The sequence below is a fragment of the Camelina sativa genome, chromosome 19, assembly GCF_030686135.1.
Source record: "Camelina sativa cultivar CO46 ecotype springtype chromosome 19, ASM3068613v1".
Classification (NCBI taxonomy): Eukaryota; Viridiplantae; Streptophyta; class Magnoliopsida; order Brassicales; family Brassicaceae; genus Camelina; species Camelina sativa.
Genome location: NC_141898.1, coordinates 4,233,575 through 4,258,480, shown reverse-complemented (window position 1 = coordinate 4,258,480; position 24,906 = coordinate 4,233,575). Strand labels below are relative to the sequence as shown.

General features: G+C 39.0%; 5 protein-coding genes, 1 long non-coding RNA gene and 2 pseudogenes across 9 annotated transcripts; 5 read left to right on the top strand and 3 right to left on the bottom strand.

The window, feature by feature from the left end:
* Positions 1-857: 857 nt before the first annotated feature.
* Positions 858-1,295, bottom strand: LOC147920145 (uncharacterized). Its single transcript, XR_015591721.1, has 2 exons — positions 1,097-1,295; positions 858-1,013 (listed from the first exon to the last, which is right to left on the bottom strand). It is a non-coding gene; the product is annotated as an uncharacterized LOC147920145 (long non-coding RNA).
* Positions 1,296-1,817: 522 nt separating this feature from the next.
* On the top strand, positions 1,818-4,757 carry LOC147920144 (putative FBD-associated F-box protein At1g05080). Its single transcript, XM_087503137.1, has 4 exons — positions 1,818-2,694; positions 2,788-2,925; positions 3,041-3,283; positions 4,056-4,757. Exons 1-4 carry the CDS (start codon positions 1,825-1,827, stop codon positions 4,755-4,757), a joined length of 1,953 nt encoding a protein of 650 aa, XP_087359263.1. The 5' UTR covers positions 1,818-1,824.
* Positions 4,758-4,773: 16 nt separating this feature from the next.
* On the top strand, positions 4,774-5,313 carry LOC104767406 (putative F-box only protein 15 pseudogene; annotated as a pseudogene).
* A 409-nt stretch (positions 5,314-5,722) lies between these two features.
* On the top strand, positions 5,723-8,681 carry LOC104764749 (serine carboxypeptidase-like 49). The gene is made up of 9 exons (XM_010488341.2): positions 5,723-6,272; positions 6,487-6,655; positions 6,752-6,871; positions 7,015-7,158; positions 7,232-7,382; positions 7,483-7,571; positions 7,754-8,012; positions 8,104-8,237; positions 8,345-8,681. The coding sequence occupies exons 1-9, from the start codon at positions 5,932-5,934 to the stop codon at positions 8,486-8,488; spliced, it is 1,551 nt and encodes a 516-aa protein (XP_010486643.2). The 5' UTR covers positions 5,723-5,931; the 3' UTR covers positions 8,489-8,681.
* A 26-nt stretch (positions 8,682-8,707) lies between these two features.
* On the top strand, positions 8,708-10,197 carry LOC104764748 (uncharacterized). The gene is made up of 7 exons (XM_010488340.3): positions 8,708-9,148; positions 9,227-9,268; positions 9,345-9,386; positions 9,474-9,557; positions 9,631-9,718; positions 9,812-9,909; positions 10,002-10,197. The coding sequence occupies exons 1-7, from the start codon at positions 8,885-8,887 to the stop codon at positions 10,020-10,022; spliced, it is 639 nt and encodes a 212-aa protein (XP_010486642.2). The 5' UTR covers positions 8,708-8,884; the 3' UTR covers positions 10,023-10,197.
* Positions 10,198-10,321: 124 nt separating this feature from the next.
* Positions 10,322-11,598, bottom strand: LOC104764746 (U11/U12 small nuclear ribonucleoprotein 31 kDa protein pseudogene; annotated as a pseudogene). The gene has a single exon (XR_015591097.1). The product of XR_015591097.1 is annotated as a U11/U12 small nuclear ribonucleoprotein 31 kDa protein pseudogene (transcript).
* On the bottom strand, positions 11,484-15,098 carry LOC104764747 (protein FLOWERING LOCUS D). 2 transcript variants are annotated; one of them, XM_010488339.3, is made up of 5 exons: positions 13,238-15,098; positions 12,282-13,040; positions 12,137-12,182; positions 11,855-12,042; positions 11,484-11,758 (listed from the first exon to the last, which is right to left on the bottom strand). In XM_010488339.3, exons 1-5 carry the CDS (start codon positions 14,961-14,963, stop codon positions 11,718-11,720), a joined length of 2,760 nt encoding a protein of 919 aa, XP_010486641.2. In that variant the 5' UTR covers positions 14,964-15,098; the 3' UTR covers positions 11,484-11,717. The 2 variants fall into 2 exon arrangements, with proteins under 2 accessions (XP_010486641.2, XP_087358134.1); XM_087502008.1 differs by lacking the exons at positions 11,484-11,758; positions 11,855-12,042; positions 12,137-12,182 and having other exon boundaries at positions 12,277-13,040.
* Positions 15,099-15,163: 65 nt separating this feature from the next.
* LOC104764745 (exocyst complex component SEC8-like) lies at positions 15,164-24,745 on the top strand. Of its 2 annotated transcripts, XM_087502005.1 has the most exons (27): positions 15,164-15,336; positions 15,710-15,833; positions 16,094-16,306; positions 16,586-16,759; positions 16,987-17,091; positions 17,326-17,435; positions 17,582-17,761; positions 18,128-18,272; positions 18,355-18,461; positions 18,813-19,120; positions 19,209-19,369; positions 19,489-19,604; positions 20,126-20,196; positions 20,274-20,404; positions 20,482-20,531; positions 20,683-20,783; positions 21,171-21,283; positions 21,455-21,562; positions 22,170-22,352; positions 22,434-22,519; positions 22,910-23,081; positions 23,181-23,258; positions 23,485-23,586; positions 23,747-23,821; positions 23,899-23,994; positions 24,101-24,150; positions 24,260-24,745. In XM_087502005.1, exons 2-27 carry the CDS (start codon positions 15,792-15,794, stop codon positions 24,345-24,347), a joined length of 3,165 nt encoding a protein of 1,054 aa, XP_087358131.1. In that variant the 5' UTR covers positions 15,164-15,336; positions 15,710-15,791; the 3' UTR covers positions 24,348-24,745. The 2 variants fall into 2 exon arrangements, with proteins under 2 accessions (XP_087358131.1, XP_087358132.1); XM_087502006.1 differs by lacking the exon at positions 15,710-15,833 and having other exon boundaries at positions 15,181-15,336.
* The last annotated feature ends 161 nt before the right edge of the window (positions 24,746-24,906 follow it).

The following is a 24,906-nucleotide window of genomic DNA, read 5'->3' as shown; positions in this document are numbered from 1 at the left end:
GCCGAAATGACTTCCTCCCTAAATCCATCACCACTTCAATCAATTCCTCAATCGCCTCGTGCTTAACGAGCTCTTTCCTATAAATAAAATAAAATACTATAGAAATGGTTATCGGAAACAAAGTTAATAAATACATACAAACATAGTTGAAACGTTAAGAACAAATTTAAAGTAATATTATTCAAAACAGTTAATATTTGCTTAAACTAATTTTCATGGGTAATACATACAAACACATTTGTATAAAATATAGTATGAGTAATAAATAGCATAAATATTGTGACTAAGATATAAAATCTATTAGGATTTATTAAAAACTGGATAATATGATAAACCTACCAGATCATTTTGGTTGCATGTCATCTTTAATGGAGTAGACTGAACAGTTTTTTTTTTTTGTTATTTATCAATCAGAAGATCACGGATTGAATCCACACTAATCTCCGGACTTTATGAAAGAATTGAATATTCTTATTTCGTAAGAGAAGGTTAAAACAAAATTTTACATGCGTGAGAGAATAATTATATAATTAATTCTTTCTTTTTGCTAATGATTATGTTATTGTTATCAAACCTGTCTAAGCTTTCTAGTTTCTAGCTCCATCCACCTCAAGCTTATTTTTGTCAAAATTTTCTCGAAGATGACCAATTGACCATCAGCTGTCTTGGCTTATCATCAGAGCTGTACGTTAATAACTCAAGAAACAGAGTCTAGATCTAGAACATGGTGTCCTTCGAATTGTGTGCAAGTGTAACCTCGAGAAATTTGCTATAGATGCGATCGTCGTAGAGTACAGCCATTGTTTATTAACCGTGCCGTGAGTCAATATCATAATTTTGTTCTTTACGATATATAGTTGTCTAGAATCTCAGTCTTTTTGGTTATATTTTCTCTCTGAAACGTATCTCAACAACAAAATTCACCATTAAACAAAAAACAAAATAAATAACTACTCTTGGAACTCTAGATCCATCATCACACGCATCTGTGACTTAAGAAGATAGACAGAGATCTGGAAATAAAGAAATAAAAACAAGAGTTATAGTTTTGAAGTGAGAATCAAACAACAATCATGAAAATAAAGAGAAAAAATACCAATCGATAGAACACACAAACACGCTCGTAACATATTCAACAAAATCTCTATGACGTCATCACGGTATTGCTTTGTCTACATTTGGGAAAGAGCGATGGCGTCATCACTTTTTCCAAAAGTGTAGACAAAGAAGCACAGAGATGACGTGTTGTTACTATTCTTCTGTGGTCGCTAGCCGCCCCCAAATCTAACCTCTGCAACTTCAGTTGTAAACGTGTTTAAATATATATAGGAGGCTACAATCTGGAAACCCTAGAAGAATCTAAAGTGAAGTCGCCGCTAAAAGTGGACAGAGACACAATACTCGAAATAGAGTAGTAACGAATTTGCAAAATTTGGGCTAAGAAGCCCAATATCAAAAGCTCAATGTTTACGCAGCAGCAGTGACGCATTTCTTAAAAACTTATCTTGCTATGAAAGAAACCTCTACTACATCAAACTAGGGTTTTCTTTTTTTTTTCCTGACGAAACAAAGGGTTTAAGTAAGGTCTTATAGATACAAATATTGTATGATATTGTTAATGAGATAGATGTAAATCTCATAGAGATAAGGTCTAGTCAAGATTTATGTATATCTACATGTGTATATAAGGGTACAAAACCTAATGGAATAATTTACCCTTTCTCCTTCTCAAACTTACATAAACATATCTTTGCTCACCCGATCTCATAGTGCTTCGTTAATCTGATTTTTTGTTCTCCACACAAAAAAACCTTGTCATCAGAGATGCCATCAGAAGCAGGGATTTGTTGTCGATGCGAGGACAGGATCAGTGAGTTGCCTGAAGATTTGCTGGTGCAGATACTGTGTTTAATCCCAATAAAAGATGCGGTGAACACCATGTTTTTGTCGAAACGATGGCGTTTTGTCTGGACGATGCTCCCTAAACTCGACTACACAAATAGCAACATACGCGGGGCGCTTTACCCGGAGATATGTGGTTGGGACTTCATCGACAAGTCACTGCAACTCCACAAGGCACCTTCACTAGAAATATTGAGTATCCAACGTAATCATCAAAGATGTCCCGTTGATTTCGATATCGGGAAGTGGATTTTAAACGCGGTTGACCGTTGCGTGCGAGAGCTGATTTTGGGGATTAACTTTATTCCAACCGCAGATCCTACCAGCTTGCCTAAGAGCCTTTACACCAGCAAAGCGCTTGTGAAATTGAGTCTATCGGGCGATTTTCTTGTTGATGTTCCTTCCTCCGCTTGCCTCCCGTCCCTTGAATCGCTGGTCCTTGAAGGTGTGGTGTATAAAGACCAAGATTCTCATGTTAAGCTTTTATCGAGTTGCCCTGTTCTCAGAGATTTGTACGTGTCCCATAATGATCATCGCAATGCGAGGTTCAGTGTGAAAGTTCCTTCTTTAGAGAAGTTAGAGTATGACGATGGGTCATTCTTTGACAATGATAAGCGCTTGGTTATAGATTGCCCAAGATTGAATTACCTTTACATTACTGCCTACGGTTTCTTAATCAAGAATATGCCTCGCCTTGATGTGGCCAAGGTTTTACGCTACGGTTGTCACCCGAATGAAGAGTTTCTGACATCTTTGTCCTCTGTCAGGTTTCTTGCTTTGGAACCTATCAAGGTAACCATATTGATAACATTCGGCTCTTTACTTCTCTTTGTTTGTGATCACGTTTTACTTATGTTGTGTTCTGTTTCATGCAATTAATTGCAGGTCGCAGTTTTTAGTGCCATTAACTTCTCTCGGCTGGTAAAGTTTACTTTGCGGACATATCGTTTCGACAATTGGTTGGAACCACTTATGCTTTTGCTTCATAAAGCTCCTACACTAAAAGCTCTTAAGATCATCTCTGTAAGTATATACCTCTCTCCCCTCCCTCTTCATCGAACAAGTTTTGATTTTGATGATGGACCTTCAAATTTAAAGTAAACGTGTTTATATATAAATCCTCTCTGTTGCTTCTCAGGTTCATGATGCTCCATTCGCGGATGTCCCACTTTCGTGGAACCAACCGAGTTCTGTACCGGGATGCTTGTTGTTTCAGGTTGAGATCTTTAAGTGGAAAGGCTTTGGAGGAAGAAGAGCAGAGAAACAATTTCTGGCTTTCATCCTCGCAAACTCAAAATGTTTGAAGACGGTGAGAATCTCAATACTGAGACGTTACAAGGCTGATGAAGTGAAGATAATGGAGTTGGAATCTATGTATAGGGTTTCAGCATCGGCTCAGTTTTCTGCAGAAAATATGTTACGGAGGTGAGGTGAAGATCTCTTCTTTCTTTTTTTTGGCTCTGAAACATTTTCTCTGTTTCTGAGTTTTGGTTTTGCATATAGCTAGCAACGCTTTCTTCAATTATCTCGTCCTATAATTTTCTGATTTTATTATGACAATCTTGGCTGGTAAAAAAAGCAGATACAGAAGCCTCTTTGATTCCCACTCTTTAACACTCAAGCTTCATAATTTGAACATGTTTTTCTCTATCTCGCTAATTTGGTAGCTCCTTTAGCTGATCAAGAATATATATATCAAACACGACAAATCTCAACAAATATGTATATCAAGCTCCTTTAGCTTATCAAGAATATATATATATATATATATATATATATATATATATATATATATATTGGATATAAAAATATAGAAATTGTCAAGATTCAAAATCATTGTACAGTATATACTATATAGTTTCTTTTACTTTCTTGAATTCATTTCAAATATATCTATATAATAATATATATATATATATATATATATATCTTGGATTATACTTATATAAAACAAAACTAAGCGATTAAAACCGATTAAACAAATAATGCAATATATACAACTACTTGACCCGATTCAGACCGGTTAACACGTAACCGATTCGGTTAGATTGTTCATTTTAGGGTTAAAATGTCACCAGTTTGGTTCGTAATTTGCTTGCTAATCAAGTCTCAGTTTTGATCTCGTTTCCTTCTTTACTAATTCGCGCTTAAAGATAACGAAAGAAACCATTCAACAATCATTCTCTCTCACATCTCTCTTTTTTTCCACTCTCTCTCTCCATGGCTCAGAATCTTCGTCGTTGCCTTCAGATCTTGTCGAAGAGATACTTTGCAGAACTCCGGTTGAATCTTTGATCAGCATCAAAACGACGTGCAAACAATGGTACGCTCTCATCAGCAGCAACGAAAGATTCATGCAAAAGCAATACGATCATAACATGCAAACTTCCCAACGATTCCTAAGAATCGATGATGCTCGTGGGGTTCAAATCATCGACCCGGTGACGGGATTCATTGCAGAAACACCAATCCCAGAAGAGTTTGAAGATCTTCTTCCCTTTTCTTGGATGATCCACTGTGATGGACTCATGCTCTGTATATGTGATCATTGGACACGAGGAGGAAGTAACGCTCGTCTCGCAGTTTGGAATCCGTTTTTGGGGAGAATAAAATGGATCGAACCATCGGTTCAATGGATCGAACCACCGGTTCATCGCCGGGTCGATGATTATTACGGGATTGGATACGGCGTTGCATCTCGTGACAACTACAAAATCTTGAGGCTTGGTTATAACCAGTCGTCTTCTGCTTCTGCTGATACAATTAGAGTCTTTAAGATCTACGAATTCATGTCTGGTTCATGGAGAGGTATTAATGCTTGGTTTGCTGCCGATATAGTATTTCGGAATATATAGTGAATGTGTGTCTGTAATGGGAAACATGTACTGGCTAGCTCAGAATACGGAAGGCTCTTTCGTTCTATGTTTTGACTTCTCCGTGGAAGCATTCAAGTACGTATGCGAGACTCCTCCCTTTTGGATCGATGGTAACCGATTGGCAGGTTACAATGGAGATAGACTCTGTTTCTTAACACAAGGTGGAGTCGGATCAAGAGTAGTCACTGAGGTGTGGACGACAAACAAATTGAGTGATAATGTCGTTTCTTTTAGCAGGTTCTTCAAGGTCACTACTGGCTCTGCTGTAGTTCCGCGGTTACAGTTCGCTTTTCGTCCAGGATTCTCCATCGGCAAGCACAGAAATATCATGGCTTGGTGCAAAGACACTGTCGAAGAAGATGAGACATCACCACATGGATGCAACTGGGTGTACGTCGCCACTTTTTACGAAGTTGACAGAAATGGTGTCTTCACGAGGGTTCTCGAGACGAGTAGGTCTGGATCGTATCAATACTCTAGCCTCCCTATTTGTAGCTACGTTTATGTTCCAAGTCTCGTTCCGGTTCCAGAATGAGAGGTAGATGTAAGGGTTGCTTCGTGTGTGTTCTCCTCAACGCTCTGTTTTCTTTTGTTTTTGGTCTTTGTGTTTGTTGATCCTTTAACATGTAGTTGAAGTCAACTACGATACTATGTATCTACAGATGATACTGAATTGACCATTGGTTTTAGGTTTTTATTAGGTAAGAAACTAAGTTGGTAGAGCGGAAGACTGTAGTGGGTTGTCCCAAAGAAATCTTTAGGTCGCAGGTTCGACTCCGGCAGGTCGGATTATTTTATTTTGTTTTCTTCTCTTTCTATTTTTTATTTGTTTTGTTGTTATAAATTGACTGGGACCCACACCAAGTCCATCCATCTTTTTGCTTCCCATTCAACACGCGTGCGTAACCGTCGATTTAGCCTTAGCCCTGACGTTATCTTTAATTGTAACGTAACAGATACACCCACTATTTCTCATATTTCGCAAAAATAGCCCCAACTTTCTCGGACACGTATCGTAAGATCTTTATTTTCAGATACTTTTCCGCCACGTGTCCACTCTCTTCTCCCCCAAAATTTTGTATACAACAAATCTCATAAAACGAGATTCCAAAAAAAAAAAGAAGCTCAGTTGAAAGAGAAAACAAACAAAAAAATGGAGAAACTAACTTTTCTCAGCCTTCTCTTGCATTTCGTCGTCTTCGTCGCTTCTACGTTTCCTTCTTCATCGTTTCTGTTGAACGATCGCACCTTCGAGAGATCGAACTTACCGTCAACGCGCGCCGAGAAGTTGATCCGGGAGCTAAACCTTTTCCCGCAGCAGGATCTGAATGTGATCGATGTCGCTGATTCGCCTCTCACTGCCGCGGAGGGATCCGGGATTGTTGAACGGAAGTTCGTATTCCCGAATATACTTGCTGCCGATGGTGGTGATACTGTCGAGGATTTAGGTCATCATGCTGGTTATTACAAGCTCCCAAAATCTCGTGGCGCAAGGTTTATCATCTTACTCCTTAGATTTTGGTTTATGGATCTCTACATTTGTGCTCGTGAGCATCTGATTTTGTTTTGGTTCAATTACTATTTGCAACTAGCTCTTAATTAGTTTGATTTGAACATTGGAGTTTTTGTTGACGTTTTACTGATTGGAATCTAGAAGGATTTGTTTGTTTGCTTTGTTTTGTTCACTTGTTCGCTTTGTGTGTGTTAGCATGTTCTACTTCTTCTTCGAGTCACGCAAAAAGAAGGATGCTCCTGTTGTGATTTGGTTGACTGGAGGGCCTGGATGTAGCAGTGAGCTGGCTGTGTTCTACGAGAACGGTCCTTTCAAGATCACTAACAACATGTCTCTTGCTTGGAATGAGTATGGATGGGACCAGGTATTGTTACCTTCTATAATTATCACTGTAAACTATATTTCCCAAACCGCTTTAATCCTTTGCACATGAGAGGTGATTTGAGAATTCGTGTTGCAGGTTTCCAATCTTCTGTATGTTGACCAGCCTGTTGGAACTGGTTTCAGCTTTACGACAGACAAAAGTGATATCCGTCATGATGAAACTGGAGTTAGCAATGATCTATATGATTTTCTGCAGGTTTGCTCACTGGATTTTCTCTTTGAATTCCTTTTTGTTCTGCACTTTTCTGCTTTCAAGCTATGAATTGGATTGGATACACACCTCTGTTAGACTGTTCTGTTTTTCTTGAGTCGTGATTACGTTTCCTGATATAACCTCAGGCTTTCTTTAAGGAGCACCCTAAGTTGGCAAAAAACGACTTTTACATTACTGGAGAGTCATACGCTGGGCACTACATTCCAGCTTTTGCTTCCCGAGTGCATAAAGGAAACAAGGCTAATGAGGGAATTCATGTTAACCTAAAGGCATGTGACTATTTTGTGTTTCCCACTTGAGGTGTTAATGGAGGTTGTGATACTAACAAGTATTACCTTGCAGGGATTCGCTATTGGAAATGGGCTTACAGATCCTGCATTCCAATATCCAGCCTATCCTGACTTTGCTTTGGAAATGGGTTTAATCACGCAAAAAGAGCATGATCGCTTAGAGAAGATTGTCCCACTGTGCGAACTATCAATCAAGCTTTGTGGTACTTCCTCCTTTGTTCCTTATCAAGTTGTCTCTGAAATTTCTGTGTATTTGACGGATCCTGAATCCATGTTTCTGTATTTTGTTTTTGGGCTTTTCAGGAACTGATGGTACAACTTCTTGTTTGGCATCCTATCTTGTTTGCAATGCCTTGTTCAGTGGTGTACTGAGTCATGCTGGTGGAGTAAACGTAAGCCAAAAGAACTGATTAGTTTTTTTTTTTTTGTGCTAATTGGATTTCTAGATAATATTATTTCTGGCAAACCAATTCTATTCACTAGAGAAGTCCACACTTTTGGAAAAAATTGTGTTTAATATTTCTGCATTAAGTAAGGGATAGCTCAAAAGAGTAACATCGCATTTCTTGTGTAGTATTATGACATCAGGAAGAAGTGTGTGGGGAGTCTGTGCTACGATTTCTCGAACATGGAGAAATTTTTGAATCTGAAATCTGTGAGGAAGTCGCTTGGTGTTGGGGACATAGACTTTGTCTCCTGCAGTACTTCAGTCTATCAGGCAATGCTTGTAGATTGGATGAGGAATCTCGAGGTTGGGATTCCCGAACTCTTGGAAGATGGAATCAATCTTCTTGTGTATGCTGGAGAATATGATCTTATCTGCAACTGGCTCGGTAAGATCTCGAACATAGATAATCAAATCCAGATGTGAGAATAATGAAATAGACAGAAATAGAACTGTTGACTAAAACATAATTGGAGCAGGTAACTCGAGGTGGGTGAATGCGATGGATTGGTCAGGGAAAACGAACTTTGGGGCAGCTGAAGCAGTTCCGTTTATGGTTGATGGCAAAGAAGCAGGCTCATTAAAGACTTACGAACAACTCAGTTTCCTTAAGGTCGGTCTTTCTTACATAAGCAAGACAGTATTTTCTTGGCTCTGCTCGTTTTCTTATTGAATAATAATAACAAAGGGTTTGATGATTTAAACATGAAACAACTACAGGTGCGAGATGCAGGACACATGGTTCCAATGGACCAGCCAAAAGCTGCATTGGCAATGCTTAAGCGATGGATGGAGAATTCGCTTATTGAAGATGCTACTATTGCTGCTGCTCAGGGAGAAGAGGAACTGGTTGCTCAGATGTGAGCTCATCTTCTTTTGCGTTGCATGAACACAAAAAGCAGCAAACATAAAAACAATGTGTGAGCGTGTGACGTTTCCTTCTGTAATTTGATCTCATAGAAAAGATATATGTAGGGGTTTGCCCAGTTTCGTTAAAAAATATCACACTCTGCTGACACCAAAAGGAAAAAATAAATACAACGAAATGTGTTTTCTACGTTTGTTTCCGAAATAACGTAATGTATAGAAGCGTTAATACAGAATTATGCAACTGGAATAAGCTGCGGTGGACTTGTATGAAACTACAAGCCGACATTGATGCGGTTTCTCTACATGACACATGGCAAAACATGATTGGCTACAGGAACGATTTTATCCAACAGGCTTAATAGTAGAGATGAGATTAGGAGAAGAGGAGCAATGTCGATCTCTTCGTTGGGGTCTGCAATCTCAAGGCCAACTTCTTCTTCATCATCTTTATATACGTACTTAGGAGGCTCTTCTCGGATATTTGGCCTCACTACGTCTTCTTTGTTATGGAAAAAGAACAAATCTCATCACACAAACACAAAGCTCAAGGAAAAGCTATGTGTTAGAAATTCAGCTCAAGAGATTCCACAGACACTTGAGGAAGATTCGAAGTTTGTACCTTTGGATCCGCAAGATCCTCGATTTGGCCCTCCAGTCAGTTTCTTTCACCTATTTAAATCCTAGATAGTCTGCGATGATAACAAAGACTTTAATTCCTATCCTTTTTTGCAGGTTCTGCTGTTGCTTGGCCTTCAACTTCATGAAGCGCAAAAGGTAATGAAATGGAGATACCTATTACACTTTGCTAGCTTTTTCAGTCTTTGGATTAATCTATCATCTTGTAATGCAGATACAAGAGCTTCTAAAGGAGCTCGATGGCGAATTCATGGAGGTAATCCGTAGTAGACTCTCTCTGACTCTTGCAAAATCCTGAAACTTTTGGGGGATTTCATAACACCTTTTGTTGTTTGGACTCCAGATTGTCTTCTGTACAGCAGATATGATCCCGCGTTCATTGTGGGAAGCAGTTAACACAAAACAGCCTGACCTGAAGAGAGTGAAAGTATGTGGCATGGGGCTTTTCTATTTCCTTTCAGGCTCTTGTGTGTTATTTCTTACATAAATTCGCCGTGCAGATCGCAGAGTCACTGCCTCGAATCTGCTTCTTATCTGGTTTGACAGGAGAGGAGATGATGATGTTCATTGATGCATTCCCAGAAACTGGTACCTAGAATACAAATTCAAAATGAGTAAAGAACAATAATAGGAAGTCTTTTAACGCATGCCTTTTTTGAAAACTGGTGGATCAAAATGCAGGGCTAGAAGCCGTAGTGTTTGCAGCTATGGTTCCGAACAGTGCTGATAAACCTATCTCTGAATTAATTGAAGAAATCATGGGAGATTATGAGTTAATGGTTAGTAAATCTCAAATATGTTGCACCAAAGTCAGCTATCGTCTTGAATCTTGAAATGCATAAAACAATCAAACTCTTGTTCTTCTATGCAGACGAGGAGCGGTTCCAGCTGAAGACAGCTTTGAAATAGCTCAGGTTTCTGCAACATGACTCTCTATAAGTTGGGTATTCCACAAAGTATAGTGTAGTCTTCAAATAGAGAAGTGAGATATGCACAAGAATGTAATCATCATATTAAGAACTGATACACAAGTTTTCTTATTCTAGTAAAAAGGTCACTTGGACAAATATCCACCGTCATCAAACAAATCTCAAATGAAGACAAAACCAGATCAATCTCTTTTTTCTCTGTTTGGAGTTGTTACAAAATTAACAAACCTGAAAATGATTTCACTGTATATAACTCAATAGGTGACAGAGAAACACTGGATTGTTTAAGAGTGTAATCTTCAAACCAAGAACTCAAAGAGTTGAACTTTCTAGTGAAAAAGTATCTTCTTGGACAAAAGAAGCAGACTCATCAAACATGATCACCTATGAAGACAAAACCTCAGATCAACTCAAATCCAGAATCTGAAACACAAAGATGCTCTTAAGTTTATGATCATATATCTCTCTCTATCTAATTTCAGTATTCACAAACTCAGGAAATGGATCTTAATAACTCTAATCTTCATCATCGCTCTCATCACTAAAGTAACTAGCTTTCTTCTCCTTTCTCTTCTTCCTCCTCTCTTCTTCTTCCTCTGCTTCTCTCATTCTCAACCTCTCTCCAGCTTCATTATCCACCACCGAAGCCCAATTCTCCTCCTCAATTACATCCTCCGCCACAGTCAACGGCGACGACGGCGCAGCAGACCAATCCCTAATTTCCTCAGCCTCTCCTTCCTCCTCCTTCCGCCGCCCTCTTTTCTTAGGCGGCGGTGGTCTCTCCCTTGGACCCAATTGATTCCTAGGGCACTCGTACGAAAGATGCCCTTCGTCTCCGCACTCGTAACACCTCGACTTATCCTTGTACACTCTCTTCTTAATAAACTCCGACGCGCGTCCGTTATCTGCGGCGATCAAAACCGTCAGTTTCCGGCCGTTAAGAGTCTTCCCGTCCATGGAACCCGCCGCTTTAGCCGCGTCTTCGCGAGAGACGTAGAGCACGAACGCTACGCCACGTGACCGGCGAGTGTGGCGATCCTTGAGAACGGTGACACGAGCGACCTTGCCGAAGGTGGAGAAGAGAGTGTGGATGTCGGAATTGGTTAGGGAGAAATCGAGATTGGAGACGTAGAGTGTTGATTTCGAAGGAGCTAAGCCGCCAGATCCGCCGCCTGGAGCTGATGATTTGGCTGAGGAGGAGGAGGAAGAAGGTTGTTTAGAGTTCGAAGACGGTGGTGCTGCGACGGAAGAGTAGCGATAGTAGAAAGTGTCGTCCTCTTCATCGTCGCTACGGTGAACCCTCTTCTTCATTATCACTTTCTTTTGTTGTTCAACTTCAACTATGGCCGAAGAGCATCTTTCAAAAGGTATATATATATTTATTGATTGAAGAGAGGAAAAAAAAAAAAAAAACACATTCGATGTAATGAAAAAAAGAAAAAATTTAAATAAAATTATACAAATTAATTCCCAAGAATATAGACAACAAAAATTATCATAGTGAAATTTTAATAATTTAAATTTGTTATACTGTAACATGATGAACTAACTTAACTACAGATGTGTTCTCGTCGGCTTGGTTAGAGTGGAGACCCGAACTACGGATTGTTGTTATTATCAAACAAGGATTCTACTACAGAAGCGGGGGTTTGTTTTATTCATTCCATCTTTTTCATCGTCTCACCATGTAAGGAACCACCTACATGTTTGTTTATATTGCCGATATGTATATGAGAATGATCAGGATATCAAAAGGAACAAGAGGGACTTAAGTTAAGAAGAATGAATGAATTACCTGAACTCGATGCAACTCCTATGCCTAACAACTTGGGTTCAACTTGTTGCATGCTGCTACCTCCTATCGACTCTATTAACATAGGTTGTTGCTCAGAGGAGGTTTTGCCATTACCTAAAGACTCCGATCTTATAGTCTCAGGGACGCCGTTATTACTTTGCTTCAGCGGCACTGGTCCTTTAATCCTTCTGCGCAACAGAAAAAAGTTCTAAGAAATGTTTTTTTTTTTTTTTCCTTTAAATAGTGAGAGAGATTGTATAGCACATAGATCTTGTAGTTTACCTGATCATTTTTCGCTTCAATGCACCTGGTTTCCCTTTTAATATACCTTCTCAACAACAACAACAAAAAAAAGTTCAAGAAATATCACTAGCTGTTCTATCAGATAAGTTATGGGGTAATCAAATCAGGAACTTATGGAGCTAACCAGATTTTGAGCCTGAGGATGATGATGATGGTAGCTTACGACCAGTTCGCTCGGCTTTAATAGAAGCAATGACCGAATCAGCTCCAGTACCAAGACCTTTTCTTCCCACTAGTTTCACTCCAAGTGTCTCGCACAGATAGTAAAGTCTCTTTTCATCACCACCTCTGACTTCTCTCAGGTCAAGAGCCTGTTGTCTAGTTAATAACGTATACACCTGAATCTGTTGCTGCTGGTTGAAATGAGATTGAAGCTGCTGAAACAGTATCTTGTTTGAGTGCTGATCTGCTTTTGGGTCCTCGTTTCTCTTACGAGGCTCGCTTAGAGTTACCCTCAAAATCGCAGGGGATTTTGGGTCCGGATTCCTCCTACTAAAGATTATGGAAAAACTCCCAAACTCCAGATCAGGGTCCCTGAATAAATCTGCAAGAAGAATGGCACAGGAATGAGCATTCTTTGATGGGTTCCTATCGATTCTTTTCCTTATGCCTCTGGCGTTTGCAAATCGAGCCATGTTTGCAGCTTCTCGCAGACCAGTAACAAAAGCTCCATGCATGGTTGCAGGGTATCGCCTTGTTGTAGCTTCCCCGGCAAAGAAAAGCCTTCCATCTCCCACACTTTCTGCTAATATATCGTAATCATCGCCTGAAGCTCCCACTGCAACATTAGAGTAAGATCCTAAACTGAATGGATCCCCACCCCATCTGGTGCAGACCGTTTGAAGTGGATCAGGGACAGTTATTCCTTGAGGTTCATATATACCTGAAATTCATCAAAATGAAAATTGTGTCATACGTTAGCATCAACTTCAACAAATCTGGAATGCAAATCCTGAACTAACAATTCTGGACCTACGTATCGGGTTAAAATGGAAAACAGAGAGTAGGTCTCCTGAGGATTGAAAACAAAGGTAAGTATTGAATTTAACCAAATGACAATCAATAGATAGTAACTCTTACCCCTAAGAATCTGAAGAACACGAGTCACTGCGTCGGTGGGTGGCATTGTCTCAAACTTATGAGCAGCTTCTCCCGCAACCAACGCAATCAAGAGAGCACCACCAGCAACAGGGGCGTAGCTATAGAACAGAAAGAATTCACCTCGATAGTTCGGATCCTCAGTAAGATGCCCAAAGGTATCGAGATCTGTGCTCCAAAATACACACGGAAAGAGCATTGCAACTTTATTCAGTAACCCAAAACCTAATCTCTTTATACAATCAAGCTTTCTCTGAGGTAACTCGGGAACAAATTTGATGGATCCGTTCTTAAGGACACCAAGGGGAACTGTACACAGCACCATATCACCCTCATACACTTGGTTTCCAGCAATTACCTTTACACCATTTGAACCATATCTGATTGTTTGGACAGTCTTGTCATATAAGATTTGTACATTTTCAGCCAAAGCCTGAACCAGCCGTCCATTACCTCCCGGCAGAAAGCAGTGGTCTCCACCCATATCATATGGGTCATCTTGATCCCAGAATGCAAGAGAAAGCTTTGATACTAGTCCCGCATTTGCATATTCCAAGTTAGCAAGATGCCAGTTAAACAAACCCATCTCCTCAGTAGCCACATCATTCCCAGAAACCTGCCTGAATGTATCGAGTGCTGCCCCAAGGGAGACATCCATGGAAACATCACCCATCAACTGCCTAAGTTTACTTGCCTTGTCTAGAACCTGGTTAAAAGCTACCTCGACCTTAATATCCACATCCGGATCAACCGGTTTACCATCCACTCTATAAAGAGGACACTTATCTCGTACCTTATAAAGAGAACAACCCAGCTGTCTCGCTATAATCCCTAGAGGATTCCCTAATGTTCCAGTCAAAACACTCCCTCCTAAATCCGCTGCAGCACCTAACCTATTAGCTTCCATCTTTTTCGTATAAACCCGTCCACCAGGACGTTTCCTACCCTCCAAAACCGTGACTTTAAACCCAAACCTCATCAGTTGCCTAGCTGCAGCCAACCCAGATAACCCAGCACCCACTATAATCACATTAGACTTGCTTGGTTGAGCAGGAAGCTTGTCTTTAATTGCCTGTGATATACCGAAATTGATATATCCATGCGTAACCAAGTAGTTATAAGCCGAATCCAAGAGACTACTGCAATGTTTAGGAATCGAATTAAGAAACATCTCCTTAGTGACCCAACTAGATACATTCTCTCGCCATTTCGAGATAATATGGTTCCTAATCAAAATGTAATTCACTTGTTCAATGCCTCCAACCACAGGCACAACACCGAACTCAATCTCTTCCTCTGTAAGCGAATCAGCAGGAAACCCAGCTGTGAGAGCAAGCAAAGCTTCGGTGGTAGCTTCCTTATTGATCGTGATGATCTCATCGCCAATACCAGGATAATTATTCACATCTACGTTCAATCTACCGGAAGAAGAAGAAGCTGAAGGTGACACGAAATTACCGCTACCTGGGACGTTAGGGACGGGAAGGGTGTGAAAGGAAGACGCAGAGCGCTGAGAACGGCCTCTCCTTCGTTTCTTAGGCGCGGAGAAAGAGACCATCTGCTCAAAACTAGGGTTAGAGATTGAAGTCGGAAAGGGATTCAAACTTGAATCTACATTGGGGTTTGAGTTCGAATGTGGAGGAAGAGTAGAGGGTTGAGAGTGAGATATAGTGGGGACATTATCTTGGTTATTATCCGGTGGATTCATCGTTCCGTCGCCGTAGAATAATTTTGCAGGAGACAGTGATCGGCGAAGAGATGAAGAAGAAAAGGATTGTTTGGTAACTCGGTTGAGTTGATCTCTAATAAGAGCAACTAGGAGTTGTCATACTATGCAGTCTATGCTTAATTATTTTAATAAAGTTCCCACAATTAAAATAATAATTACTAACAAATTAGGGAAAAAACAGAAAAATTAAAAAAATATAGAGAGAAAAGAAAAGTCCGGAAAATTAGAAGAACTTGGAAACGAGAGAGAAACAAAACAAACGCGTATAGATTTTTTCTTCTTCTCCATTTTCTCAGAGATTTAGCTTTTTCTCTTCGTGATCGGGAACGTACTGATCAGATTCGTGACCCAGGTAAGGTTCTCAGCTGGAATCGAATTCGTTTCTTGATTTTTTTTCTCTCTAGATCTATCTACTTCCAGACGTAGTGTGTGATTTGAAATTTTGTATACCCTAAATAGTCTCGTCTTCTTCAGTTTGGAATTTTCATGTAATTCGAATTATGATTCTCTGCTTTTTGATAGATCTTTTGCTCAAGGAGTGATAATTGAATTTTGTTTGTTTACATTGTGTTCTCATGGCTTGAATTTTTCATGTCCTCCGTTCGGTTCACTAGCTTCTTTGTTGGTACTCAACTGCGTATCATCGTGGTTTAACGTAGGACTGTTTTAATTGCGTAGTTTCTAGCTCATGTATATGTGTTGGGTTTTGAAACTTTTGATTTCAGCTAGAGAGAGTTTGTGATTGGAATGTGCTGAGGAACACTCTATTGTGGGCTCTAATAAGCCAAGCGGAGTGATTTCGCCAGCATGGGGATTTTCAATGGTTTGCCTGTACCTTCGGATAAAACTGTAAGTTCACTCTTCTCACTCCTGCTTGAGTTAATAAACCATAGGTTTTGGCTTTAAGGAGGAATTGTTTGGTTCTTTCATCCCCTTAGGAATTTAGAGGGACATTGAGTGTGTCGGTTCTTTTTCTTCTATTTCTCTTCACTTGGGGTTGGCTAGATAAGTTATCGACTGAAAATTATCACCATTCTCGATTTGGTTATGTATTTCGTTTTTGGGGTACATGTGTGTATCTGTGCCTGAGTGGTCATGGTTAATTGCAGTACCTTAGGGAGGAGCTGGCACGAATAGATGAGAGCTGGGCTGCTGCACGATTTGACTCTTTGCCACATGTTGTGCATATCTTGACGTCGAAAGACCGTGAAGGTGACATTCATATTTTAAAGGAACAAAGCGATGTTGTCGAGGAAGTTGTGGATGAAGTTGTCCAAGCTTATCATGGTGGTTTTAACAAAGCTATTCAAAACTACTCCCAGGTTAACTCTTCCTTCTTATTGGATATTGCTTTCTTTTTCTTCAGAAGCAGCAACCTCTGTTACCACTTAATATTGACTTCCATATAGCACGTTGATATACCAAAGATGCAAATCTAATATCCAAACTAAACTATGGCTGCTTCTACGGTTTCTACATGTAGAAATTTCTTTTGGAATAGTACTTCGGCAGTAATTTATCTAGTAAAAGTTCATTTGTGAAAAACCTTGTTTTTGATTATCTCTCTTCTTTTGCTCTGCTTTCAATGTTTTTCTCATCAGATCTTGCGATTATTCAGTGAGTCCACTGAAAAAATTGGCGACTTGAAGCACGATTTAGCAGAAGCAAAGCAGAGCTTGGGTGCACGCAATAAACAATTACACCAGTTGTGGTATCGTTCTGTTACACTGCGGCACATCATCTCACTTTTGGACCAAATCGAGGGCATTGCTAAGGTTGGTTGGATTAGCTGTAACATTTCGAAGTTGATTTTGTGTGGAATTGGATAGTGCTTGCTATGTATCTGCGCTGCTCTGAAGTTTTATACTTCATTTATGATTTATATGTTTCTGATGATATGTTCCCAATATTTGTACTTACTTGTTCTTTTCACTTTGGGTTACTTAAAAGAAACTGCTTTTCTGATGAAAATGTTGGCCCTGCCTCTTGAAACATGGAACAGGTTCCATCTCGTATTGAGAAGCTCATTGCCGATAAGCAGTTTTACGCTGCTATTCAAGTGTATCTCCAGTCGTCTCTGATGCTTGAGCGTGAGGGGCTTCAAACGGTAATTTACTTACTACTAGTGTTAACAACTGTTGGAAAAGAATTTCATGGTTATATTGTGGGTCTTCCCATTCTTTTTTTTCAATTTGATCTCTAGGATTGTTTTGTAATAAATCCATTGAAGGGGATATGGTATCATCAAATCTCTGTTCGGACTTTCCAAATTATCGCTGTTCGAGGGATCTACTGTTCATATGGATGTTGTACTCATAGATATTCTTGTTCGTTTACCTAGGTTGGTGCTCTTCAAGATGTCAGATCTGAGCTAACTAAGTTGCGAGGAGCTCTTTTCTTCAAAATTCTAGATGATTTGCATGCACACCTATACAATAGAGGTGAATACAGGTAGGTTTCTTCTTCGCGTCTGTAAACGAAAATTTTAAGCTGTGCTGCTTTTTATCTTCGATTCCAGTGGCCTGCGTGCGTAACAGTGTGCCTCATCATTTCTGTTAGTGCACAATCTTCTGTTCTTGACCATGTTTATGCTGCAGTTCAGTTGCGTCAAGCATATATGAAAGAGATGATGAAGTACCAACAACAACAGCTGTTGCAGCCAGTCGAATGAGCTCACAACCACTGTCTCGTAGAACACGGACACTGAAAGGTGATACTCAGTTTGGTGTTAGAGGGCTCACAAATGGTTCATATAGAACAGCTTCTAATGATGAAAGGTATGATTTAGCAACTTTCCCTTCAATTGTTTCTTCATGGGATATTAGGAACCTTTATTCGTGTATAAAGATTATAAAGTTTATTTTGAGTAATCAGTGTTTAACAATTTTCTGTTTAGTTGTGATTCTCCATACTTACGGCTTGATTGTTAATATTGATATTACCATACTTCATCATTTCCTAATCATTATGTGGAGATTCTTCTAAAATTCCTTCATTAGAATATTTTTTGATAAAAGAAACTACACTGTAAATTGATTATTGCAGAAGCTGCTTTGTTCTGGAAATACGAAATATACGTTGCTTATTTTGGTATTCCATGACTTCGTTAATGTTTGTATCTTTTATCACATTGTGGTTTTTAGTTCATCATTTGATGGACATGATGAAGAGGACTCCGTAGAACATGATGAAGCCACCACGGATAGTGTCAGGAATGGCACTGATAGTAAATTGCTTGCTTACCACCTTCCGCCTTGGCTTTCTGATTCCACTCCGGACGAGTTTATAGTATGTGTTCGTGAAGCAGTCATAAAGCATATTTTCTCTCCATTTTGTTCAGTCTCATGACATTGCTTTTCTCCTGTTTCAGGAAGCAGTAAGAAAGAGTGATGATCCACTGCATGTGAAGTATCTACAGACCCTTGTTCAGTGTCTCTGCATGCTTGGCAAAGTTGCAGCTGCTGGTGCTATCATATGGTTGGCTTTCTAATAATTTTCATATTTTTCTGTAAATGGTTTTAGAAATGCTACTGTTCCTGTTTTACCGCTGGATATAGTTATAGAAAATTCACTTCTTGAATGCCTCTTAGTTTTAGATCGCTAGTAGATGGCCTCATTGCGTTAGTTAACTTGTCACCCCAGTCATCACTAGATACTATCTTTATCAGATGTATATGTGTAATATTTGGGACCAGTGAACCTTTATCATTCTTGAATTTAAAGATGAATGGATCCAGCTCTTCATTCAAGTTACTTCATGGCAGATTGTACATTCCGTCTTATAAATTGTGAAACTTTTCTTAGTTATATTTTTGTGTTCTTTTGCAGCCAAAAACTTCGACCCAAAATTCATGAGATCATAATATCCAAGATTAAAGCCCATGTGGTGACTACAAATTTGTCAAAGTCCGCCTGTAGTCAGGGTGATCCGAGTGCAGCTGCCGGATTGCATTTTATCAAAGGGCAGTCAGAGGCCTACAGGTTAGCAAAAGAGAAACCTCAAAATGGGATATCAAATTCAGGAACTCACCTTGCTGTGAGCCCTGTTTCGCCTCTTATGGCTCCTGGAGGCAAAGCGCAGGCTGCAGCAAAAGAACTTCTTGACTCAATTTTAGATACTATTGTCAAGATATTTGGTGATAAATTCAACTCTCAAACTCATCTCAATAAATCATTTTACATAGTCAAAAAATCTCAAAATTTATGTAACTGTTGCTTTTATAGAAAATCATGTTGTTATTGGAGAGCTTTTGGAGTTGAAGGCTTCGCAACATGACATTAACACACCAAAGTCATTGCCTACTGATATGAATTGGAACACCGAGTCTGAAGCATCCCAAGCTACTGGAGGCTATACTATCAGTTTTCCCTTGACAATCTTACAGGTCCGCTTATTATATTCGATATTACTATTTTGCCGTGAAGCTAAATGTTTATGAATCTACGTTGAACTACTGGGTTCCTATACTTAAGCTTGTTGAATTTCTCTGTGTTGATGATGAAGAGTGAATGCCAACAACTCATATGTGAGATTCTACGAGCAACTCCAGAAGCTGCTTCAGCAGATACTGCTGCACAAACTGCTAAGCTTGCAAAGAAGGCTCCAAAGAAAGACAAAAGGCAAGTGACCCACTAGCATTGGTAGTTCATACATTTACCCAGATGGTTTTCTCATTATCATGTAGACGTTTAAGATTTTGTTCTGAAAGGCTTGGTTTCCATGAACAAGCTTGTTTGTGCTGGGCTGTGAATCTCCTGGTGTGGTCATTCGATAATGTAGGGAGGATGTTAGAGTTGAGAATTCTTCCGATGATCGGATGAAAAGGTTTTTACGAAAAATAAGTCTGAAGATTTGTCATTTAGGTTCTTCTCAGCGCACTAGTATAGTTGAGCCTTGAAGAGTATAACACAGATTTGAAATTTGTGGTTGCTGGATCTTTAGCCTGTCTGAGGTTGTTGAAATTTAGCTATCCTTATAAATGTCAATATAGGAAATAGTTCAAACGTTGTTTAACATACAAAACATGTCGCATTCTCTGTCCGCATCATAGTGCTTTGCAAGGGTATTTGTAATATATGCATGTGAAGCTCTGCAGTTTAGTTAGTAGTATTTATGCTTGTTTGATAATTTTGGTCTGCAGGGATGCACCTGAAGATGGGCTAACATTTACCTTTCGGTTTACAGATGCAACTGTATCGATTTCTAATCAGGGTAATAATCAATCATCCTGACTTTTCTTTAGTTAGAACACCTTTGGTGGACTTAATGACGTTATCTGCTGATGGCAGGAGCTGATCTCATTCGTCAAGGTTGGGGAAAGAGGGCTCCAAATGCATCACTGGAAGGTTACGGATCTGCAGCTGTTTTGCCTGAACAAGGAATATATCTAGCTGCATCTATTTACCGGCCTGTCCTTCAGGTTTAGATTCTGGTTGATCTAACCATTCTCATTCAATGTCAAAATTCTAGTAGACTAATGATCTATGTGGCTTGCAGTTTACAGATAAAATCACCTCAATGTTGCCCAAAAAGCATTCCCAGCTTGTGTAAGTTCAAAATTTCCACTTGTGTTTGAAGGCTGTCATCCTGGCTCAGCTAAACACCTTGCTCACTGTCCAAAATGAATGTTAAACTATTATTTCTCAAGTTGTTAGACATCGCCAGTATTTTCACCATAATTTTCAATACTTGATGCAGGAATGATGGATTGCTTACATTCACTGAGAACTTTGTGAAGGACCACCTGTTACCGAAAATGTTTGTGGACTACAGGAAAGGCGTACAACAAGCTATATCAAGTAACCCCCATAAACTATAGAGATTTGATCATAGAGTTTTTTGTTGCTATTTTAGGGTAATTATTTTCTAAAGTAGACACAGAATTGCATCTTGAAAGGTGAGCTGTTAGTTAGGGCCCTAAAGACTTAGAGATTTGACATCACAAGGTGGTCATTGAAGCATTTGCTCGTAAAACTAACTGAATTGGTCTGCCAATGTGCATCTTTATGTAAAGTTAAAGTATCTTTGAGATTTGTTGCAGATATCTTCAAAGATTCCTTGGCATGAATATACTATAGAAGTATTTTCATTTCACTAATTTATAAAACAAAGTACAAGTAATGTCGGTGTGTAATTCTGCATAAATTCAAGGTTAAAAACCTATGGTTCTCAAAATCATTTTGCAGGTGCTGCCGCATTTCGTCCCCGTGCACATACAAGTACTACTTACACCCCAACCGTAGAAAAAGGCCGACCTATCTTACAAGGTCTTTTGGCAATAGATCTCCTTGCAAAAGAGGCAAGTCGTCTATGCATTGAAAACTGCAAGCTACTTTTCATATGTTTGATCTTCCAAAAATAAAGGATCAGTGTAGTGGTCACTTTCAATTCATCATTTAATACATTTTTGTGTTTCCAAGTTTCAAGATATATCTGTTCTGATGAAACTACTTACTCTTCAAATTTATAGGTTCTTGGCTGGGCTCAAGCCATGCCTAAATTTGCTACTGACCTTGTGAAGTATGTTCAGACATTTCTTGAGAGGACATTTGAAAGATGTCGAACATCATACATGGAGGCATGGATCTTCCTCCTTTCTTATTCGTTGTCCTCTTCTAATCTATGTTATATGTTTGGCATCTGGTTTAGGGGTTTGCGTGATATAGCCCAAAATTTTACACTAAAAAGTAGTTTTGCCAGCGTAATGTGATTTTAAAAATTCAACTGGAGGTGGATAAATTAGATGATATGACTGTGTTTTGTAGTCTACAATCATTAAGGTGTTGCTTAAGATGAATGAAAAAAGTGAACATCGTGAAACCAGCTAGTGTTCAGTTTGGGCTATGTGAAAACTGAGTAGCTATGCTGCTTTAGGCTTTTGACATCGTCTTGTATAGCCTACGGTGCTAGTGTAAGTTATTTTACCAGCGTGTGAGAATGTAGCAGAACTTGGCATTAATTCTTAGACGCAATAATCCTGAGAATTATGATTCAAACAGAGATGTGGAAAAATATGAAGTTAGCCAGTTCTAAATGCACCTTTTCCCCATCTTTGATTAAAATTTGCATTTTCTTACACTATTCTTATCCATTTAATGCCTCTTTAGTTTCCCTAAAATGTGAAGTATTGCATTTCTTCTTTTGTACACATTTTCTGACCATAGGTTTCATTGTTAATATTTCAGGCTGTTCTAGAGAAGCTCAGTTACATGCTCATTGGGAGGCATGATATTGAGAAATTGATGCGGCTTGATGCGGCGAGTGCTTGTTTGCCATCTCCGCTTGGTCATACTGGTTCTCACTCTGAGGCTGTTTCCACTGACGTAGAACTCAGTGAAGTATTTTTGAGCTTGCGACCTATCAAGCAGGTAAAGATATTTGCTGTCTGAAACTTATTCTAGTAAAAAAAGTCATTCGGTGAAGATAATAACTATTTGTGTTTCTTACAGGATAATCTTATTCGTGACGACAACAAACTGATTTTGTTAGCCTCTCTCAGTGACTCGCTTGAATTCGTGGCAGACTCTATTGAGAGGTGAGTTCCTTGGATCAGATTTTTTATGCATGCCCTGTTCCTCATCTCTTAGTACATCTTAAATATTATAAGGACACAAGGAAAAGTGGGAAGTTCCATGATGTTATAAAAGCGAAGTAAAAAAGGACATGCATAGTAGAAAATAGGATTGCTAAGAGACTAAAACTAGACTGATCACTATCTTTCCCAGCTCAATCTTGAAGAAACTTAGAAACCTTTTGGTTAAGTGGAAAAGAAAAGCTAGCATAGTTTGATGAGTCTTCCATGAATTTTGTTTTTACCTTTTCTGTTGTGCTCCTTAATCATGTCGAGCAAGATTGTAATTTCTTCCTTCCCTAACAGCTAGCGGATGCAAAGTCTTTCTGATGTTTTGATTTCCAAAATATTTAGGCTTGGACAAGCAGTTCCTCGTGCGGCAAGTCAAGCTGAAGATAATAGCAGAAATCAAGCAACTTCTCCTAGGAATCTGGCATCATTTGCTGATGAGTACAGAAAACTTGCGACTGATTGCCTAAAGGTTCTTCGTGTTGAGATGCAATTGGAAACAGTCTTTCATCTCCAGGTATGTGATTGATGTTCCGTTTGTAAAGAAAGTGGCATGACTATGAGAATTCAATCTGTGACCTGTAAAACTTACGAAATACTATGGTGTAAAAAAAAGGAAATGACGAATAGGGAATACCTGGAGGATGAGGATGCTGAAGAGCCAGACGACTTTGTGATATCTCTTACTTCACAGGTTAGTTATATGATTATATCTATGTAATTTAGAAAACAATATTCCAGGAATGCACTTTAGTAAGCATTGTTTAGTTTCATAGCCATCAAAGATTCATATCTGTACTCTAATCTAGTTAGCCAGATGATGAAGTCATCTTAATTTTCACCCTTGTTTTGCGAGATGAAAATGGTTTGAAACCAATATTTCTACACCAAGTTTCTCACGCTTCCTCTTTTTACTACAGATAACGCGTAGGGACGAGGGAATGGCGCCTTTCATCTCTGGTGAGAAGAGGAATTATGTTTTTGGTGGCATATGTGGAGTTGCAGCAAATGCGTCCATTAAGGTACACCTTTACTTTTTAATCTTGTAAATCTATTTTTATTTATGGGATTTTTTTGATATATGGTACTTCGAGTTCATATTTGAATATACCATACTATAATTCGATCTCCAATAGGTTATCACAATCTTGTAAACCGTGACCTTATTACGAAATTTTCTAGGCTTTGGCTGACATGAGGTCAATCAACCTTTTCGGGGTTCAACAAATATGTCGGAACACTATTGCATTGGAACAGGTAAAGATCAGCCCACTCATTATATTTAATAATGTCTAACAGCATTCACTATCTTAATTTCTGTGTACTTTATGCAGGCCATGGCAGCTATTCCATATATCGATGGTGAAACTGTACAACAGAACCTAGATCGTGTCCGTACTTACTTTGAACTACTAAACATGCCATTCGAAGTAAGCAAAAAAGGAGATTGTTTCTCTCTTGGTTTCTCCTTTGTGGTTGTCAGCATTATTATGCTTCGAAAACCAAATACTCAAATGTCTACATAATCTTCTGCAGGCGTTGCTCGCATTCATAGCAGAACACGACCAAATGTTTACACCCACAGAGTCTGCTTCTCAACTTTATTATTTCCTTTAGCCTGAATTCATCGAAATAAACACAAGAATGAGGCTAATATAGTTTTTGTGACTATACATCACATTCTTTGGCTTGCAGGTATTCCAATCTTCTGAAGGTCAATGTTCCTGGAAGAGATACTCCTCAAGATGCTCAATCCCGCCTTTTGGAAATTCTTTCTCACTAATGTCAACTCTTCGAGCCATTCACCGATTACCGTGAATAAACAGAAGCTTCTCCAGCAGCCAATTGAATTCATGGTTTCTCATAAGCTGCAGAAAAAAAATCATAATGGTGAAATCCTGAAGGAGAAGCAGGAAACAGAAAATGTATATCATCTTAGTGCTTCTACTGCCATAAGAGTATATGGTTTCGTGAGTATCTCAATTTTTCATTTTTTTTTTTAATTTTGAAAAACTCTTGTCTAGTTTCGTGAGTATCTGTCTAATACGGAACCAAGACCTTTCTTTGAGAGCTTTGTTTTGTTTAAATTCTTTGGTAGAGATTTTCCGTTGTATAAAACTTCCCAAGAGTGAGATCATATTCCTTCCAAATGAAAACAAAAATAGAAAGAAAGCCACAAAATATCTTGCTATTCATCTTTATTTTTTGTCAGAATTACAAACCACATGGCTAAATCTGAGATTCTCTCTTTTGGGCTTTTAGTTTGCCAAACATTCCTCTCAAATTTAAAACAAACATGACTATAAATTACTATTCACTTTGCACTGTTGTTCTGATTTTTT

Bases quoted from the DNA above. Each gene is read 5' to 3' on its own strand.
- LOC147920144 (XM_087503137.1), top strand. From the start codon at position 1,825: ATGCCATCAGAAGCAGGGATTTGTTGTCGATGCGAGGACAGGATCAGT. The intron at 2,926-3,040 runs GTAAGTATATAC...GTTGCTTCTCAG, and splicing joins AAGCTCTTAAGATCATCTCT to GTTCATGATGCTCCATTCGC. The intron at 3,284-4,055 runs GTTTCAGCATCG...TCGCGCTTAAAG, and splicing joins AGTTGGAATCTATGTATAGG to ATAACGAAAGAAACCATTCA.
- LOC104764749 (XM_010488341.2), top strand. From the start codon at position 5,932: ATGGAGAAACTAACTTTTCTCAGCCTTCTCTTGCATTTCGTCGTCTTC. The intron at 6,656-6,751 runs GTATTGTTACCT...TTCGTGTTGCAG, and splicing joins ATGAGTATGGATGGGACCAG to GTTTCCAATCTTCTGTATGT. The intron at 7,383-7,482 runs GTACTTCCTCCT...TGGGCTTTTCAG, and splicing joins ACTATCAATCAAGCTTTGTG to GAACTGATGGTACAACTTCT.
- LOC104764748 (XM_010488340.3), top strand. From the start codon at position 8,885: ATGTCGATCTCTTCGTTGGGGTCTGCAATCTCAAGGCCAACTTCTTCT. The intron at 9,149-9,226 runs GTCAGTTTCTTT...CCTTTTTTGCAG, and splicing joins ATCCTCGATTTGGCCCTCCA to GTTCTGCTGTTGCTTGGCCT. The intron at 9,719-9,811 runs GTACCTAGAATA...ATCAAAATGCAG, and splicing joins TGATGCATTCCCAGAAACTG to GGCTAGAAGCCGTAGTGTTT.
- LOC104764747 (XM_010488339.3), bottom strand. From the start codon at position 14,963: ATGAATCCACCGGATAATAACCAAGATAATGTCCCCACTATATCTCAC. The intron at 13,041-13,237 runs GTAAGAGTTACT...GATGAATTTCAG, and splicing joins TGTTCTTCAGATTCTTAGGG to GTATATATGAACCTCAAGGA. The intron at 12,183-12,281 runs GTTAGCTCCATA...GTTGTTGAGAAG, and splicing joins ATCCTCAGGCTCAAAATCTG to GTATATTAAAAGGGAAACCA.
- LOC104764745 (XM_087502005.1), top strand. From the start codon at position 15,792: ATGGGGATTTTCAATGGTTTGCCTGTACCTTCGGATAAAACT. The intron at 20,405-20,481 runs GTTTAGATTCTG...TGTGGCTTGCAG, and splicing joins TTTACCGGCCTGTCCTTCAG to TTTACAGATAAAATCACCTC. The intron at 21,563-22,169 runs GCATGGATCTTC...TTAATATTTCAG, and splicing joins GTCGAACATCATACATGGAG to GCTGTTCTAGAGAAGCTCAG.